The following is a 20,804-nucleotide window of genomic DNA, read 5'->3' on the forward strand; positions in this document are numbered from 1 at the left end:
TACTTAGTACCGAAAGTTAACGTTATTCACGAGCGTGCACGATTCCACACGAGGGCTCAAAAGCCAGGTGAAATGGCTGAGGAATATATTCGTAGCCTCCACGAGCTAGCAAACATTCACAACAGGCTCGTGATTGGGATTCAGGACCGAAAGTTGTCGGAAAAGCTTCAATTAATACCCGACTTGACACTCAGAAATGCCGTAGAGTTCCTGAGGCAGTCTGAACAAGTCCGTGGACACGTTAATGAATAGGCTGCCAGCGTCAGTGCTCAAATCAGCGAGGTGGCCGGCGCCAGGGGAAAATTCCACCATAGTGAAAGAGGCAGACTGCACCGTGGCTCGAAACGAAACCAGACGGAGCATGTTACTGACTGGAGATGTAAAAGATGTGGTAGAAATCATGGAAAAGGTGAAATTTGTCCAGCAAAAAGTGCTGAGTGCCGCAAATGCAGGAAAAAGGGTCATTTCGCTGCAGTTTGTAGAACCCGAGAAGTCCATGATGTCGGCAAACCACAAGAGGGTAGCAATGTAACACATTTCCTGGGTGAGTTAACTCACATTGATGACAAATGTGGAGCATGGTTTGTCACACTCCCAATTCAGGGCACAGACATAGACTTTAAAATGTCATTTTCATTTCATTTTTAAAGTGTCATTTCTGAGAAAACCTTCTCCATTTTGAAGTAGAAGCCAAAACTTAGTTAATGTGAAACTTGAGAGCCCAGGGAGTACATTGCACTGCAGAGAACAGTTCAGAGCTATGACTATATTTAAAGATGAGCAGGATATTTTTGAAGCATTTGTGGTGACTGGTCCCCATGTAAACAATATCCTTGGTCGTGATGCTTGCTGCACTTGCTGTGCAATGGATTTAGTTAAGAGGCTGGAAGAGCTCCAACCCATTTATTTTTCTGAACTGGGATTAGTGAAGACAAAACCCATTAAAATCTGCCTGAAAGAGGATGCTGTACTATACAGTGTGCACACTGCAAGACGGGGGTGTCCATGCTCTTGCTTCCAAAAGTCAAGGCGGAGCAAGAGAGAATGGTACAATGTGGCGTCGTTGAGGAGATCACTGAGCATACTGAGTGGTGCGCCCCATGGTGGCCGTTCCAAAGAGGACAAGGCAGTTTTCATGGATGATATTTTAGTATTTAGCAACACTCCAGAGGAACACGAGCAGCGACTGCAGATGACTCTGGAAGCCATTGAACGGGCTGGTCTCAAGCTGAACAAAAGTGCCTGTTACAGCAGAGTCAACTCGGGTACCTGGGACATGTCATAGACAAGGAGGGCATACACACCTTGAAAAGCCAAAGAAGGTCTCAGAACTACGGAGAATGCTAGGAATGATTCATTACCTGGGCAGGTATGTTCCTCATCTCTCAAAAACGAGCTCTTGAAACGAGATGTAGTATGGTACTGGGGAGCTGAGGAGGCCTTTGAGAATGTGAAACGCCTAATGACAAAAGCTCCTGTGCTAGCATTCTATGATTTTACAAAGCCCACAGTCGTCAGCGCAGATGCGAGCAGCTACGGTCTGGGTTGCGTTTTGTTGTATGACCATGACGGACAGCTGAAACCAGTGGCCTACTGTTCCAGGGCGCTGACCGATGCTGAAAAAAGGTACGCCCAGATTGAAAAGGAGTATCTGGCAGCTGTATGGTCTTCGTTGCTTGTTTGCTCAAATCTTTCCACCATGATGCTATTGTTGTTAATGGTTGTTAGGGAATCTTGGGTAGTTGCTATGTAGTTGCTAGGGTGTTGCTATGTAGTTCTTAGGTGGTTGCGAAGGGCTTGCTTGCTTGCTCTATTCTCACAGCCACAATGCTAGAGCTGTGAATGGCTGCTAGGGAACTCTGTGGTGTTGTTAGGGTGTTGTTTCCTTGCTCAAATCTCGACACCATGATGCTAGAGAGAGAATTCTGGATAGTTGCTAGGGTGTTCTGTGTGGTTGCTTATTTGAACACTGAATTCTCTGATATCCAAGTGTCTCTATGGCTGGGTCCCTCCTTCAGTGTAAGCTAATGCCATGCCCTTTATATGAGTACAATAGTTTGTGTTTAATTGCAGACATTATTAGAGCACTTATCTGACGTAAACAGATTCATTATTGCTCTATGCATCATGCTGGTTGTGCATGGCACATTTACTACTTACAGCTCAAGTCAGTAGTCCTATGGGGAAGCCCAAAGCCCTTGTGCTTGACACGATGATCTCTTTCAATTAGATGACAGCATACGTCAACAACAACTCAGGGTTTTATGGTTCTCTTGTCACTCGTCTCTGGAAAACTGCACAGACGGTTATGCTTGATGAGAAGCAATAGGTTTGCATGAGCGTTGCATAATGCTTTTCAGATTGCATTTGCAATATTACTTACCTGTTTTACCTATTGTAATTTGTCCATCATATGCAAACAAATGTCAAGACTAGAAACAGCCTTGTATTAGGTTTGACCGCAAAGAAAAGTAATAGCACAACCTCACTTCAACACAAATGGTGCTGGACTAGTCATTAATCCAGAGAATGAGCAATAGAGTGCAACAGTGCCTGCCCCCTATTTCATTTTTTCCATAGGGAATTAGTCTTCATTAAAGAGTTATAACCCATGAACTAAGCCAGTCAGCTAAGAGGTGAATCACAACAAACTTTGATTTGCAGCGAAAATGTTTTTGAAAATTTGACAAAAAGACAAAGGTAAAAGACTGTGTACTTAACTGCTTTAGTGAGGAAAAGAACTACAATCCCATGAAGCACTGCGAATAGCATAATCAAATTAAAAAAGGATGGAGGAATATAAAACTACTCATTTATGAATGTTCATTATATGTAAAACTATTTATTTTAAGTTTATTGCAAAATATGCATACAAACATTTCAGTATTTTAAGAGCGTGGGGAGATCAAATCGATTACATCATTCGCGGTGCTGTTTTGGAGCATGTTGCTTTTTTTGACTCTCTGATTGGTGTAATTCTGTACAGCATAATGGGCAATGTAGTTTTTCACCAGGAAATTCCACTGTTAATCGGGATTATTTTCAAAATAATATGACGTCTTCAGCAGAAACAAATACCATGGATTAACAATCTTTTACCTCACAGTAGGCTATCATTCAAAATCGGTTTCCTTTTGGAGAAAATAAATAGAGTTTTTACTTCCAGACCCAAACTTTTGCACTCTATAGTGATGCTTGACTTGGAAAATATCATTAATAATAGTAAATCTAAAAAGTACTGCATTTCTTTGGAATGACATTTATTTAGGTGTCTGCAACATCTTAATGGAATGAAACTAATCAAAGAGATTGCCTTATTAAGACATCCTTTCAGAAAAGCACAAGAACAGCATTTACTTCAAACATCACTGCGCTAGACAGCCTTAAAATGCTTGAACATCCAAAGAGAACATTGTAGAAATTCTTGGCAAGGCGGCACGACATTTAATTTCATTATGACACAGCTGTCTTGAATACTTGATTTTGATTGGTCGATCGCAACATTCTAAATCAGGGTTTCCTTGAGTTGATGAAAATAAAAGCATAACATTTTCAAATTAAAATATAAACAAAAAATAAAACACAAAAAAATAAGAATTATTTAGTTTACCTCCATGTCACGTGACCATTAACCGACATTAGAGACCAAACCAATGCAAATGTGTAATGTGTAATAAACTGTGTAATTATTGAAATTATTAATGAGATTGTCTCAGTTGTATCGTCTAGACAACTATATTAAATGCAGAGAAAATGGAAACTCTAACTTAAGTCGCATGTTACCCCAGTGATCTCACGTGTCTCCTCTGTTTCAGAAGAAATCTTAATAATATTACAAACTTGTGCACAGATTTGATCTCAGTATGAACTCAAACATTTCTGAACAAATTTTCCCACAAAGAAATCTGAGCTATGCTATCCACGTTCATTTATACAGTTATTATATTTGTATTCTCCAAAGAGCATTTTGTAGACACATCACAGACAGAGCTAATATTGCAATGAAGCATAAGTGAGAATTCCTCTGAGCTCTGAAAGTGCAATAAGACCTTCGTCTGTGTTATGACTCAAAAAGGAAATCTTAATTCTGCATGAGAGGACTAAAATAGATATGATAACCACATAATGCTGAGGGGCCCAAGGAACAAGATGAAATGATCATGGTAGGCAAGTGCTCAATACTGAGACAAATCCATTAGCACAATACAGTGAACATTACTGAAAAATTTATTTGATGAAGATGATGTCCGACTTCCTGGACATTTGAATATCAAATTATTTCTTTCTCCATGCAGTGAGAGAGACACAAAGGGATAGAGGCAGGAAACAGAGGATTCTGGGATGCATGCATGTGCCTAATTCAGAATTAAATACAATTTTGGCTCCCTTTCAGTTCAAGAGTGTGAATTTTAATTGAATTAGCCACGACCCACAAGATGTTGAATATTACTTTTAACTGGAATTGTCAGAAAGGGAATCGTAGATCTAATTGCAAGAAGGCAGTTTATTGACAGACTGGACAGTGGAAAAAACTCAGAAAGAACAGTCAATACACTGGTGGACTCAATGCAGCAATCCAAAGGAGAGAGAGATGAAGAGACAGGAATCAATCACAGCGTGGTAACTCAGACCGGACTGCTGGTTGAAGAAAACTCAAGGAAGATCTCCGAGCTGCTTGGAAGCAAAGACGAAATGCGGGAATGACTCAGCTTGGAACTCAGATACAGGAACTAGATGAGAGAACAAAACAAGAGTGACGAACCGACACCAAGCATATCTCACTCCAGCTAGATATAGGAAGCTGACGAGCTGCAGCTGAATGACTGATTGAGTGATCAGCTGGTTACTAGGCAACAAACAAGCTACCACACACACACACACACACACATACACACAGACCCAACATGTACAAACATCAGACAGATACGCAAAATGAACTCACGGATCTATGAAACGTGACAGGAATGACAGAAAAAGGAATTTAAGGAACAGAAATGAGATGATATTCAATAAAATGGGCAAAAACAGATGACGTTCTACATGTAGGTGTTTGTTAAAGTTTTAATGTTCCAAAGTTTTTTTTGTTTTTTTTGTTGTTTTGTTGTTTTTTAAAGAATTTAATACTTTTATTCAGGAGGATGCATTAAATTGATCAAGAGTGACAGTGAAGTGACATTTATAATGTTACAACGATTTTTTATTTCTGTAGCAAATTAGCTCTAAAGAAATATTAATAACCAATAATAACTTGTTATAATTGATTATGAATATTTGGATCAGATAATAGAATTAACTTAATGTTGTAAATTAATATTACAATCAATTCACCTGTTTGTCCCGTGAACACTCAGTGTTAATTGTTTATTAATTCTAAGAAATTCTATTAAATCTAAATCTAAGTGCATTTCCGGGGTATGGGAAATGTCTTTCTTACTTTACAGTTCTACTAAGAGCAAGTAGTCAAAATCTATGATTAGGGACTCCAGTATATGAGCTTGAGACAGGGACAACTTTACGTGTGACATGAACAAGATTTGATTAACTAGACTAAACATTTAAACTACTCTAACATACACACACATGCATGCATACAGTTTACCAAGGGAAAGAGAGCTGAAGCAGAATACAGGAAAGCAAGATGTTATAGTATTGTTTGAAATTCAGCAGATCGACAGCCTTGAGCAAACCATCAGTTTAGTTCTAACACACCCTTATTTAAAAGGGGTAAGGATACTTAATGTATCAAATAATGAGATTAAGTTTGATACTTTCATGTCTCACCCATATAAATTAAACTGTCCGGATGCAATTTGTTGAGGCTCGAGTTGATCTTTGCTGATGTTGTCTTGATGAGAGAGAACCATAGGAGTCAGAGGATTTTTGGTGAATGGAAAGACAAGGCCGCAGCCTGGCACAAGCTTGGGGGTCCTTAGAAAACATCTAGTTCAGCATCATCTTCACATCAGGATTTCAGAAAGGGACTAAGAGACTAAAGCCCAATTTATACTTCTGCGTCGAACTATGTGGGCTATGAGGCTATGTGTAGCGTGCGTAACCTTCGGCGTACCCTGAAATATACAACTTTACGAGTGTAAAGTTGTATATTTGTAACAATGTGTCAATGTGTTCTACGTGGAGATTGGTCTGCTAGAACCCCTCCCTCGGGTTTCACATGCTCCCTCTGCATGTGTAATTGCGCATCAACGCGGACAATGACGCAGAAGTATAAATGAAAACCAACGCGTTGCCTACAGCATAGAGGCTCTGGCGTCAGCCTCAAATCAGCCTTAAGAGAGTAAGAGGCTAAGAGGCATGATCTTGAGATCAATGATTTTTAAAGCGTGAAGATGTCACACCCTCTGGATAGTTGTGAGCCAATAAGAAGCTGTTCCCTTTGGAGGGAATTTCTTTACGACCCTTTGTTCAAGCAGGCCTTTGAACATGTAATTTGATTGGATGTTTAACAAAAGAATCTTCAAGATTCTTATAATACTAATGCGTCACATTAAAGTTAGAAAAATGTAATGTAAATTAACAAATGGGGGACAAAGATTGGAGTTTATAGAGACTAGACAATGCCACACATATGATTTTGGTTAACTATCGTATGCAAGTCTGAAACATTAACCCAAAAGAGTTTAAAAGAGTACATAGGCCAAACCACATAAAAGGAAAATCATGAGATGGGAAAATTAAGATACATGTTTATACATTGTCTTCATTTGTGATGTTAGTTTTGGGGGAAGTTTCATAGACCTTTGTTGGGAGAGTAAGTTTGCTCGATTATTCATTAAATATAATAAATAATTTGTGTGTGTCTGATTGGTCCAGATGCTACATTTCAAATAAATGCTGTTCTTTTGAACTTTCTATTGATCAAAGAATCCTGAAAAAAACAATTTCACAGATTCCACAGAAAATATGAAGCAGCACAACTTCAACATTGATAATAATCAGAAATGTTTCTTGAGCAGCAAAACAGCATATTAGAATGATTTCTGAAGGATCATGTGACACTGAAGACTGGAGCAATGATGCTGGAAAACAGCTTTTTTAAATTGTAATAATATTTCACAATATTCCTGTTTTTACTGTATTTTTGAATGCATCAAATGTATGAATGTAGCCTGGGTGAGCATAAGAGACTTCTCTCAAAAACATAAAAATTAATTAAAAATGTTACCGACCTGAAACATTGAACAGTACTGTATATAAAATACCAGTTTCAGGAAATAAACAGATAATTAATTAATAATCAAAATTAATATCTGTTTATTTCCAGAAACTAAAACAAAAATACTCATTTATGGAAATAACCCATTTGTTGTGTGTATGAACAATTCTTTCTTACACTGAAATGTATTGTAAAAAAATAAAAAATCACACTTACAGCAAAGATTTGTTCCATTTAAATTCTACTTCCTTAATTTAAATTCAAATCACAATTCCATACTCTGATTGCAACTTCAATTCAGTTTCAAAAGGCATTCTAAATTAAATTCTAAATGGCACAACTGGTGTTTCAGGTTTGGAAAGTGTAGGAAAAGAGAGATAGTGAGAGAGAAATGGTGAGCGAGGCGAGCAGTGGGGAAGGTAATAATGCTGCAGAGAATGAACCACCCCTCCCTTTCCCAGTCGGCAGAGCCTCCGCAACAGAAGGAGAAGCAGGAGTTTGTGAAGATGCAGAGAACAAGGCAAACGGCAGCTCAAAGTAACTATAGATAACATGGATCTGCTTATGAAGAAACTCATATGAGTGCTTTTCCTGGCATCTATTGACAAGTCAGGCCAGTTCAGCTACTACCAGTAAGAAAGACTTCATTACGAGACAGCTGTAAAGACTGAAAAGACTGAGACGAGAGCACATACCAGCATTTGAGGACATCATGAGACTCTTGTAGAAGACCCAATGGAACAGGAACTGCTACTGATGGCGAAGATGTCAACGGTCACAGTAACTGAGAGTTGGGAGAAAACGGACCTGATGTACATCTCCATTGAGACCACTATCGCCCTGGCATCGGTGCTTGGGAACGTGCTGGTGGTCTTGGTGGTGTGCATGAACCAGGGACTTAGAGACCCGACCTTCTGCTTTATTGTCTCTCTGGCGCTGGCCGATATTGCGGTCGGCGTTCTTGTCATTCCGCTGGCGGTGGTCATCAGCCTGGGTCTCTTCACACAGTTTTACACTTGCCTCTTCATTTCGTGCCTTCTCGTCATCATCACCCAAAGCTCCATACTGTCTCTGCTGGCCATCGCCATCGACCGATTCCTGCGCGTCAAAATCCCCACCAGGTGAGTCTGAAACACTTACTGAATAAAGATTCAATATTTTGCATTTAATAATAATTAATTACAGCATAAAAAATCTCCAATTAAAATAAATAATAATACATTTTAAAAAACGATCGATATTTTATGTTTACACTGTATGTCATGTGACCATTAACCAACATCAGACCATTGAACATCTAAATGTGTTGTTAAATTATAAAAATATTAACTTAATATATCATGCTGTCCATTTGTGAATCCCTCTTCTAAATAAACCATATCAGGGTGATGCACAAACATATTTACTATGTTTTACAACGATGTCTATTAGTGCAGAATAATAAAGAGAAATCACAAATGACAAATGTTATGCTAGTTAACTGGCTTTAGATTTCTAGGACGTTACAATTGGTGTGCAAGTCCACCAAAGAATGGTGCATAAAAAAGCATTTCGCCAACTGTGTCACAATAAAATGACTGTGTTAAAATGACTTTTACATGACACAAAGCAATAATTTAACATAAAATGATTGTCATGCACAGCCTTGAGTAGCTTATTGCTATCATGCAATGGCTTTATGATAAAAAAAACTCCAAGGTTCAATAAATAGTTTAGTTTAATAATAATTGTTCTCCAAGCAACAAAGCTTTGAGAGTTTCTCATAGAATTAGGTGTCACAGTCAGAACTATTTCTAAAATTTGCATTTTGACACATAGAGATTAAACTTTACCTTTAAAGCATCAGTTGTGTTTTATCATGTTCCTTGGCCAGACAGCAGGACCGCAATATATCTGTTGCTTTCTTTCATGCAAATCAATGGGCTGGTGTAATGCAAGGCTTTTAACTAAATTAAACCCCTGCTGTCTGTCAAAGGGAATGATGTTCACTGGTCTGATAGTATTTTGGCAGCGTACCTAACCACTCATTTGCCTGATGTTTGATCGCATGTGACTTATGCTTATGTAACACATTCGTGAGGAACGGTGAATTTAATATATTCAAATATAAAGAAGAAGCAAGAAGACGATAAGACACGCCAACATGGCTGGGAGTGTCAGACCAACTGCAGCAAGAAGCAATTAAAGACATTTTAAGATGATTTTGGGCAAAATAGCTGAATAATAATATATACAGTAACAAAAAAATATGATTTAATGGATTATCACTTTCGACCAATAGGTGGCCCAGTTATGAAATTGATGTCATGTGGTCAGAGTGAAGTGACAATGACACATACAAAGTTTGGTGTCAATATGTCAAGGTATTGCAGAGATAAAGCCTGAATAGTCCTTTTGGCATCATGCCTCAACTTTGCTGCTGTGGTATATGAAAACGGTTTTGTCTATCGAAACGAAATCCATAACTTTTAGTCGGCACAGTCTGAAGATGATACGATTTGACTTTGGTGAAAATCAGACAAACGGTCTAGGAGGAGTTTGAAAAAGTATGTATAGAATGAAAATCAAGATGGCGGACAGTAAGTTCGGCCAAATACGGCAGACTTGGTATCAATGTTCTCGGCGTGACCCAAGGAATCTATTAAGACCAGTGTCATTACAATAGGCAGATTTATTCAAAAGTTATTAGCATTTTTGGAAATTTTGTTGTAGCTTTTGACCAATTTTTTTTGTCTCGAAATCTTTTGAGTACCTTCAAGGCATGGTGCTGATGGCACATACTGAGTTTCATAATATTACACCAATGCATTTGTTAAGTATAGCATTTTATATCACAATACTGTATTAAGTCAATGGCAATTTCATGTTTTGTTCTATTATAGCTCCAACAAGAGGCACAATCCTTCCATTTTTTTCTCATAATGAGCCCATACATGTGTGTCAAATTTGGTGAAAATATCTCATTTCGTTTTGGAGTTATAGACATTTATATGTAGAAACATGTAGAAAATGACCCAGACCTGACTTTGTTTACATTTTCTTGCCACTTACTATTAATATTTTGACATTTGGGCATTAGCGTATAGCCAACGACCTATGTTTCCGAACTTCCTATGGTGGTTTTGTCTCGATCGGTCTAGTTAGAGACTCCAAATTTGCTGTGGTGACTGTTCAGACTGTCCTCTATCAGTGTGCCAAATTTCATAACTTTCCCGCAAACGGTTCTATGGGCTGCCATGGACTTCCATACGGAAGAAGAAGAAGAAGAAACGGAAGAAGAAGAACGCCAACGATTTCAAGAGGTGCCTACGCACTTTCAGTGCTTGGCCCCTAATAACAAACACCAATAATAATTATTTGAATCATTTGGACTTACCTTTATCGTCTAGTCTGGATGATACATCTGGGAAAATATTCACAGACTCCACACCCTAGCCATATCTAGAAAGAGAATAATATAAGGATCAATGAGCAACTATAACCTCCCATTCAGAAAATGTCAAAATCTAGTTGTGTATTACTATAGTACTTTGTAAAAAAGAAACTTGAATGTGATGCACTTAGATGTGAGCAATGCATTTACAGAACGACACTTGAATCACCGCTTGCTGTTATATTGGTTTCAAAAAGTAATTGTATTTGTATTGTTTTGGCAGGTACAGCATCATTGTTACACAGAGGCGTGCGTGGGTAGCTGTGGGTTTGTGCTGGCTCATCTCTTTTCTGACTGGCCTAGTGCCTATGGCCGGCTGGCACCGCAGTCCACCTGGAAATGTCAGTACGACACCCATCCAATGCCAGTTCACCAACGTCATGTGCATGGATTATATGGTCTACTTCAACTTCTTCGTTTGGGTGGTGGTTCCCCTGACCATCATGACTGGCCTATACGCAGAGATCTTCCGCGTGATCAAACGCCAGCTCAACCGTCGAGCCGAGGCCACTTGCGACTCCAGCAAGTACTACCGTAAAGAGCTGAAACTTGCAAAGTCGTTAGCTCTAGTTCTGTTTCTCTTTGTGCTCTGCTGGCTGCCACTTCATATCATGAACAGTATTGTGTTTTTTTGCCCCACATGCACAGTGCCCAAGAGTGCTTTTTATGTGGGCATCTTTATGTCACACATCAACTCCGCACTCAACCCGCTAGTGTATGCCTTCCGCATCCAGCGCTTCCGTGATACACTGATTCATATCATCCAGCGATTCATGCTCTGTAAATCCTCCTCAACCAACCCAAGCCAGCACGGTCCGGGACCAATCACGGAGAAAACACAAGTTCAATAGCAGCTAAGACTGAGGGGGGAATTTACTAAGAAGGGTAGCGTACGTTGGAGTTGTTTTAGCATCTGATTGACTAAAGTAACTATGCAACTATGTAACAGCATAAACACACACAAAATTGTGCAATGCAATTTTTCATTTTTGCATTCTTATTCTGACCGCTACATTGTGGGGAATGCTGCAAACCACTCCAATCTGACATTACTGCTGTTCATGCACCTGAATCAGCTCTTTACAGTGCAGAAACAGCACTAGTCTACACTGTGTGTCTGCAAATATGCCCAGTTATAATTCTCTTCTCCACCATTTGATGAATTACTGCTGCCGTGATCACAGGAAAATGGAAACAAACATCGCTTCTCAAATGTAATTGTGCAGTTTTGTAAATATGGTGCATTCCATTTTAACCTTATTTGCACAGCAGTGAGGCATGTTGCACTGGAAAGAATAACAATGACTTCAGTCAAAGCGCAATGCTATATTGAATAAGGTCCAGTTGAATAAATATAGCCATTTATATGTTAGGATGACTGTAGTTCTGTCCCAAATGATGCACTATACACTCATACACTATGTTTGTATGCACTATGTACTCAACCGTATAGTGTATGAATTTTACAAGGTTATTTTGTCATTCAACATTGGAGACTGATAGCCGCTCTCCCTCTGCTAATTAAAACAGTTGAGTGCATGAAATGTACATCCTTTCACTCTTCTTTTTATCGGTTAATTAAGTGTATTATCTTTTTCTTTTCTGAATTTTCAGTGTGAACACACTTCATGCACTATATATACTACAAATCGGATTAGAGTAGTGCAGAAGTATGCGACACGCCTTGTATCTTATAGGGATAGTTCACCCAAAAATGAAAATTAATGATCATTAACTCACCCTAAAGTTATTCCAAACCTGTATGCGTTTCTTTGATCTGCTAAACACAAAAGATATTTTGAAGAATATGGGTAACCAAATAATGAATGGGCCCCATTGACTTTCATAGTATGTAAAACAAAATACAATGGAAGGCAATGGGGTCCAATAAACTGTTTGGTTTCTGACATTCTTCAAAATATATTCTTGTTCAGCAGAAAAAGGAAATTCATACAGGTTTGGAACAACTAGAAGTGAGTAAATGATGACTGAATTTTCATTTTTTGGGTGAACGATCCCTTTAAGAACTAGTCTGAACAACTAGCAGTTAGTTTGGGGTAATCAGTCTTACTTTTTGGTATCAGATTAGAGACCAATCTATGTTATGTTATGTAACTGACTTAAAAAGTGTGTGACTGGTGAATAAGAATAATTGAATGAATAATTTTTTGTGCTGAAATGCCGAATGTAAAAGTGACACAGCTGTACAGTGAATTCAGTTCAAATATGGACAGGTACTTCAAGATCTCTTTCTTTTGAACGTAATAAAAACATTTTGTGGCCTGATGTGGCTATAGGATGAGCATTGGATGGTTTGTTAGACTTGTCATGTCATTGAAATGCACAGTAAACAACTAGCTAGTAAATAGATTAAAACGGGACAATTTAACAGAGCAATGAGCAAAACACATCAATATTCATTACAGTGCTAATACTTCAGTAATGACAATTGGGGAAAATGTGCTAAAACATTGAAATAATAGGCAAAAAAGCTTAATAGTCCTCCTAATTATATATAGGCTTCATTTTCTTTGTTCAAAACATAATTATTTTTCTTTAACTGTACACTTGTTAGGTTAGACAGAAAGACTTTGTGCATTACTGTATACATTTACTATATCCAGCAAATTTATATAACACATAGCTGGACCAAACTATAGAGTTAGATGATGTGCTTTTATGGCAGTAAAGATAAGAAGAATTTGCATTTAACACATGACTAAAATTTTCCATTTAACCAATAATTAACTTTCCTGGACTGCCAATAATATGTATGCAAACTGGTATCATCAAGATTAATATGAAAATGGATTATAATACCTGACTCAAAATACATCATGATCACAAACTACCCATTTACTGAGATATACAAATGTTGACTAAGATATAATGCATCCAGACTAGGCTACTAGAAGGCTCAGGGAAGGGTCTAGTAGGCGTTTTTTTCTCAGGCTCAGGTCTTGTTTTTCATTCTAGCGACAAAAGATGGGTGAACCAAGAGATGAGCGAGACAAGAGGAAGCTCTGTGTTACAGAAGTGGTACAGACACTCTGGCCACATAATATGACGAATAAGCCACAACTGTGAACTTTTAGAATGCCAGCTAGGCAGCAAGTGAAAACAAAATCTATAAAAATTAACTATAATGTCCTTGGCATAACCAAAACAGGGCCTATATATCTTTACAAAGTCTTGAAGCGGTAATTATGTTGGCTTGACAAACATCTATCTATAAGCAGCCTAGCAACCAGCAACAACACCAAACCCACAACCTAGCAACCACTCAGAACACCGGTCCACGCAGCATATAAAACTGCTTTCAATCTACAGTAAATATTAACTTTAACTACATTCTGTTTCACAGACAAGGCTTAAATTAGTCCAGGACTAAAATGCATGTTTGAGCTGTTTTAACTGAGAACCACTTGCACTGATATATTTTTAAATATATCAAAATAGTACGACTTTATTCTCGTAATATTTATACTTTAATCTCGAAATATTTCGACTTTAATCTTTTAATTAATTTTTGATTTTTTTTTTTTTTTTTGCGGTTTAGGGCTTCCGTATAATTGAACTAATCCTGGCCGTCTGTGAAACCAGGACACACACTTTCAAACTGTTTTAAACTTCCAAATTGTCAAACCAAAATTCAAACTTTCATTTTCTAGTTTGCAATAATATTGAATTAAGAAGCTGCGATTAAGTTCCACACACTATGGAATTATAAAACAAGTGAAGCTAGTCAAATAAGGAGAAATATAATAATAATATCAAGAAATGACATTAACTGAACCCCAATGTAATCATTTCCCCCATTATTGTCCATCGAAGAGCGGGATTATCTGTTTTGATCATGGTTTTGATGTGAAGTTTGATGATGTATCGAATCAGCGCCGCGGGACACACAGATGATTACGTCAAGCTCTGAACAACATCGACTCAAAGTTTCGCATCCGGTTGAAATTACTATTATTAGCCTTAACATATAGCGTTCCCTATCCTTCATTTTAAACTGTCAGTCGCCCAGCTGAGCTCAGGATCGTATTACGGATGTGTCTTAATCAGGGTTTGTGTTTTCATTCCATTATAATACTCACAGACGGACGTAAACAAAGTCGCTAGTTAGCGCTGTTTTAGCTAGCGAATGCTAATAAACAGCCTGTTCGCCGGGGTATTTTACATATACATGCTTGTTTATTTATAGAAAACGGCATAAAATTGACATTATAATAAGTATATTTATATACCTATAAAATACTGAAGATAACACTTTATTATTCTTGACTGTATAATGTTTGAATGCTAGCTAACTTGTGCGTATGTTGCCTAATAAGGCTGACCAGCGGTAGGGATTTAGTCTCTAAAATTGATTTCACTTTATACGGGTTGTTTTAATAATCTTATCTACGTTCTCGTGGTTACTAAGAAAAAAATACCACGTTTTTGGAGATCTACCATGGTATTCTCAGAAGTGTGGAGGTCTGACAAACGAACTGAATTCTGCACTGTTATTGTTTTGGCATTGACAGGTTGACTCTCAAATCTTGGGGCTCCAGTAAACCCTCCCCTCCGGCCGGTGTGGGGACCTGTGTTGTCCCCCTCTTCTCCTGCGAGATGGGCAGTCATTTCCGCAGCTACATCTGGGATCCGATCCTCATCATCTCTCAGATTGTTCTCATGCAGTGCATCTACTACAGCTTCTTGGGGCTCTGGTTAGCTGGTGTTGATGGTTTGGTCCATACCAGTAGATCACTTGACCAGATATTCAGTTATGAGGTAAGAACCTGTCCAAATAGAGCTGGATGAAATAGTTACAACAATCATGGCTTTCCTGAAGTAAATGTAATGTTACGTGGCACACGTCTTTATTGACGTCTTTCCCAGGTTGAAACACTGATTGAGCGATTACATGAGACATGATAGATTTTACTAAGCTGAACTGTTCCTTTCATCATACCATATGACGCTCATTCATGTTTTTTTCAATGCTATAGTTGCAGTAAAAAAGAAAGAGATGTTTGGTTCATGATTAGCACTACAGCGATCTCTGTCACGCCACATAAAAGAGCATCAAAATGGTATTGTTTGTATTTCAGGATAAAAATTGACAGGATCTTGAATCTAAGACTGTGGTTCTTATCAAAAATAACAAATCACAAAGCTTCTCGTGATTTTTAGATGAGAACAGCGTAGACTAATAGATTGATCTTGGCATTTAAAAATCAATATTGGTTCATCAAAATGAAGATGTTGTCAACCCAGCCCTACAAATAACTAGTTTACTTTCTTTCAAGGTTCTTGGGTTTTCAACAACACTGGGCCGCTTATCTATGATGGCATTTATTCTGAATTCTCTCACATGGTAAGTTAATATTAATGTCTCTTATTCCATACAGTTATCTCAATTTTATCTGCCGTCTTAGGTCATTCTTGGCTCTTTCTCTTTCTCAGTGCTCTTGGCCTGTGGTTCTTCATCCGACGGGGAAAGCAGTGTCTGGACTTCACCGTAACAGTGCATTTCTTCCACATGATCGGCTGCTGGATCTATAACGCCCACCTCCCAGCTGCCCTGTCATGGTGGTTGGTCAACGTGGCCTGCATGGCCCTCATGGCAGTCATTGGCGAGTACATGTGCATGCGGACAGAGCTCAGAGCCATCCCTGTCAACACGGCACCCAAATCGAACCTATGAGGACTGTTTAGAGACAGATGTGGCACAGCTGGTCGGGCGTATCGGCAGGGCTGGCGTGTTGACTAATGCCGCTGCGGTTTTCCAGGAGGACGAGCAGAAAGGACTTGGCTTTTTGGTGACGTCACTGTATTTAATCCGGATGACACTGAGATGTGGCACATGATGTCAAATGGGTTTTCAAGATGCGTCGTATGAGGATGATGACTTCCTGGGACTTCCCGCAGCATTCGCATCATTTCAAAGGGACTATTGTAATTATATTTAGTAATTATTTAGGATTAACGGTTTTCATCATTCACGGATGGCAACGGAAAATATGAAAGAGATGATGTGCTCTCACCGCACAGAAAAGCATCATGTCTTATATGCAAGTCTTTATCTTTAAATAAAATGCAATATAATTCTGAATTCTTGGATAATGGATCCTAATCCTTTGGAAAGAAATGTGTTTTTCATGTTTTATCAAGTCACCATTTTACAGTTACCAATGGCAGAGTTTCATTGACCCCCAAATGCAAGTTTAAGTCAACATGAAATCAAAATGGACTCATTTACTTTCTTGATAGATGTTCCTGTTGTTATTGAGCATGTTGTTCCAAAGGACAAAATTAAAAGTGGATTCCTGCTTTTCCTTTTCTGTCATTTAATATCCTAGTTCAATTGGAAATGTCACATTAAGTTAGTAAAATGGGTCTCAGATGCTGTTTAATGTTGACATGTTTACTTCAATGTATTTTGCATAACATTTTGACCCACATGTCTGTCAGCTACAATCAGAATCCCTTTCAAAATTTGTTTGCAATGAGTAATCGCGTGATAAATGCTTTCATTAAGTTAAAAGGCAAATCAGATCGACCACATTTTTTACATAATACTCCTGCAATAAATCAGGAACTTCAATATATGTATAAATGTATGATCCGGTTTGTCAAAAGCGTGAGTCTTGGCTTTCATAATTTTTTTTTCTGTTAACCTTGCAACATCCTGTTTCTCAAACACTTTCAACCCACATAATACTGACTACTACAAAATACTATAGCAAAGTCTGTGAACTGTCATGCTTCAGGCTCAAAACATATAAGAATTGGTAAAGTTGTTGCAACCTGTTAGACATTGTATTGTGTTACAGGCATTTGACCAATGCTTTTGCTTTCGGTGGAACTTTGTAGCTTTGAAAAACTGAACAACGTAAAACATTAAAGTTGAACTGCTTAAAGCTGCTCAAGTAAACATAATGGCAGCTGCATGGATTCTCAAACATGTGGCAAAATACTCGTTGTTTTAAGATGTTAAAGTTTTTCGCAAATGTTTTGTCAGAATAAAACTATATTCTGCAGTGTCCCTGATCTGTTGAGCTTAAGAGTATTGATTATAGAGCATTTGGGTGAATCTCATGAAGCCTGGAAAGAACATGTCTGGGTGGGACATATTTCACCCTAAAGAAATGTTTGCCTTTTAGGGCCAAAGTCATGACTATAAACAATACAGTACACAAATACTACCATTATGTATAAATACAGCTTTAATAATATACATATATATATTTTGCAAATGCTAATGAGAATTCAGAGCATTTTTTCTCATAGTATATGTAGTTTTTCATACTCATAGGCTGCGTTCGAAACCGCATACTTCCCTACTATTTAGTATGGGAAAAAGAGTAGGCGAGCGAAAAAGTATGTACGAATCCAAAAGAGTAGGCGAGAATTACCTGGGTGACGTATTAATTATCGCGAGATTCGGACTTAAGTGCGTTCGATATGCCTACTTTCCTACTATATAGTAGGCGAAAACAGTACGTGAAGGAAGCAGTACGTTCGAAACATCAGTATTCATAAAAGAGTAGGCGAGAAGTTCCCGGATGGCTTACTGCTTCCACACAGATTTTTGAGTGCTGATCCGTGGATACTCTTCTATCCCAGGAGGCCACGCGAGAGGATACGTCATTATCAAACATAGCAGAGATCAGCGACGCGGGTGCTTTCAAATGTGAGTAAACACGGTTCCTTGTGTTAAAATTGCATGTGTTGAACTACTGTAGAGTAAACTGTTGAATTGTTGAAGGTGTAAAGACGTTACACAGTGTAGTATAGTTGTGATTTTGCTGTAAAAACACGTTTTATTATGTATAACGTTAGCTAACAGGGGAGCTCCAGTAAGGACACGTAAGTTACGTCTCTAAAGTGGATTTACATAAACCATATACATCTTAAAGACGCTTATTTTAAATGTCTATTTACATCTGACAGGAAAATCTTCAGTAAGTATTGCAGAAGAGCACATCACAACATGAAATAGACATCTGAGTGATGAATGTGTGCTAGAACAAATCTATATAGTAACTAAACATAAGTTATCTATTTTATTTGTCCATTACTGTTGATAAATTGAGGAACATTTATGTTGGATAAAAAGTTAAAACAACCTCAACATGTAAATGTAGTGTTGCTCATAAATCACAGAGGTAATGTGAATCTTGTCTAGATGTTACAGGGACAGATGAACAGATGTGTGTTTATCCAGTGGAGAGTGGCTCATGAAGCTGAATGCAGCCATCAAAGGCTTTGAGTGAGTATATTACAGAAATAAATAACAACAACTATTTAAATATTAAGTTGTAGTTTATTTTAATTATTGTAATTTCAAACAGAGCTATTACAGCACTTTTCTGATTCTTGATTTCTGTGCATTTGCTGCACAGCTTCTGTGGTGGAGCAGGACCTGCGAGGGAAGATGATGGCGGCATTTGTGAAAAAAAACAAACACGTTTTTGTCTTCTAAATAATACTGAAATCAAATGACATTGTGCGGTTAAAATGACTGTTTTTTGTGTTATGTTTGTGCATTTTTGTAGGATCTGAAATGTCAGCAGGCTGGTGTGAGCACTGAGGATGAGGAGCCCAGAGCTGAATCCTGGAGATGGTGCCATGGATGAGTCCCTCCATCACTCCTCCTGTCCTTACGAGACCCTCCATCACTCCACCTGCCCTTATGAGACCCTCCATCACTCCACCTGTCCTTACGAGACCCTCCATCACTCCACCTGCCCTTACGAGACCCTCCATCACTCCACCTGCCCTTACGAGACCCTCCATCACTCCACCTGCCCTTACGAGACCCTCCATCACTCCACCTGCCCTTATTGCCTCAGATTGTGAAGCAAAACACAACACGCAACAACCTCAGGCACGAAGTAACGGCTCACCTCGGGTGGTCAGCTGATTCATCAGAATAAAGCCACAGAATGGGAACCGCTGTGTTGAGATGGCAGAAGGATGTGGGGTTCAGCGCCTGTAGTCTACATACATGATTGTAGTTTGAATAAAGCTTTGTTTCATGTGTTGACTTGTATATGCATTTGTTTATTGTGTGATGGTGACTTTGATTAATTCTTTTACTAATTTATTAATATTTCTCATTGTTGTCAGTAAATAAAATATAAATATTTAATTAATGCTTTATTTATTGTTTGAATGAAAATGTAGATATGTTCACTATACACATCTAGAGTGTATTCATGCATAGCTATGTCGTATGACATACATTACATTTTGTTTGTTTTATTGAATATATAGTTAAGTATAATATAATTAAGTATTGGTCAGCATTTATCGTTGTTATTATTGTATGTTTTGGGGTGAGATAGCAATGCAATTCATTCTGGGGTAATATAAATTTTTAACATTAATGATACTTACATTTTTCGAATATAAAATCAACAGTTTTCTCCAAAGGCGAATCTTTTGCCTGCTGCCCTCCTTTGTGCAGACATTACAAACGCTGAAGAAAACCGTTCTAGGTAGGGCTGTTGAGTTACTGATGTTATGAGGTATATATATATATATATATATAGCCTATATATATATATATATATATATATATATATATCAATAATGGGTTTGCATACATAATATGAGATTGTATACACAGGAAAAAAGCCTACAAGGTTGAATATCGTAATATATATTTTCTTAAATAATTAGTTATAATACACTTAAAAAAATCGTTTTTTTTTTGTTGTTGTTATTTATAGGCCTAGGCCTGAGGGATGAAACGAGAGTTAAATTCATCAAGAAAAAGAGGAAAACATAAAGCAGTAAGCCACTTTTGCTTGTGGCTGAAAATGTTTGGATATAAAATAAAGAAATTAACAACATATTCAAGAGATGACAATTTTGGGATTTTGTAATAAAAATAAATAATATCGTTAAGGATAAAACGGTGGGTCACATTAGTAGGGTTAAATATAAGAACTTAAATCAACCCTAAATGTATTCACAACATAAATGGGCAGCAGTTTCTTCAAAAAGACCACAAAATGAGCAAGTTTAATCTATATCAAGATATTTACAGATAGATGAATTAAACGTGTCGTTCACATTTTTCAAGTTGTGGCTCTTGTGATAACGCGTCGTAGGTCACATGATAACGTCAACATGGCAGATGTCCGGTTCGCATTCATACTCAACGAGATCTGGCTATAAAGTACCTACTCTTTTAGC

At 37.9% G+C, this 20,804-nt stretch overlaps 2 protein-coding genes and 1 long non-coding RNA gene across 4 annotated transcripts; all 3 read left to right on the forward strand.

Annotated features, from left to right (window-relative positions):
- Nucleotides 1-7,471: 7,471 nt before the first annotated feature.
- On the forward strand, nucleotides 7,472-12,909 carry LOC309474138 (adenosine receptor A1). The gene is given in 3 exon segments (XM_082136508.1): nucleotides 7,472-8,295; nucleotides 10,831-11,392; nucleotides 11,394-12,909. Coding segments are annotated over 3 exon segments (1,020 nt in total). The 5' UTR covers nucleotides 7,472-7,909; the 3' UTR covers nucleotides 11,466-12,909.
- A 1,611-nt stretch (nucleotides 12,910-14,520) lies between these two features.
- sys1 (SYS1 golgi trafficking protein) lies at nucleotides 14,521-17,648 on the forward strand. Its single transcript, XM_082136587.1, has 4 exons — nucleotides 14,521-14,676; nucleotides 15,140-15,386; nucleotides 15,905-15,972; nucleotides 16,062-17,648. Exons 2-4 carry the CDS (start codon nucleotides 15,225-15,227, stop codon nucleotides 16,300-16,302), a joined length of 471 nt encoding a protein of 156 aa, XP_081992713.1. The 5' UTR covers nucleotides 14,521-14,676; nucleotides 15,140-15,224; the 3' UTR covers nucleotides 16,303-17,648.
- A 260-nt stretch (nucleotides 17,649-17,908) lies between these two features.
- On the forward strand, nucleotides 17,909-19,647 carry LOC309474197. 2 transcript variants are annotated; one of them, XR_014197228.1, is made up of 3 exons: nucleotides 17,909-18,291; nucleotides 18,787-18,870; nucleotides 19,004-19,647. It is a non-coding gene; the product is annotated as an uncharacterized lncRNA (long non-coding RNA). The 2 variants fall into 2 exon arrangements; XR_014197229.1 differs by having other exon boundaries at nucleotides 18,796-18,870.
- Nucleotides 19,648-20,804: the final 1,157 nt, after the last annotated feature.

The sequence above is a fragment of the Leuciscus leuciscus genome, assembly GCF_965113295.1.
Source record: "Leuciscus leuciscus genome assembly, chromosome: 14".
Classification (NCBI taxonomy): Eukaryota; Metazoa; Chordata; class Actinopteri; order Cypriniformes; family Leuciscidae; genus Leuciscus; species Leuciscus leuciscus.

Coding starts and splice junctions, on each gene's coding strand:
- sys1 (XM_082136587.1), top strand. CDS start 15,225: ATGGGCAGTCATTTCCGCAGCTACATCTGGGATCCGATCCTCATCATC. Junction 15,387..15,904: donor ACCAGATATTCAGTTATGAG/GTAAGAACCTGT, acceptor CTTTCTTTCAAG/GTTCTTGGGTTTTCAACAAC. Junction 15,973..16,061: donor ATTCTGAATTCTCTCACATG/GTAAGTTAATAT, acceptor TCTCTTTCTCAG/TGCTCTTGGCCTGTGGTTCT.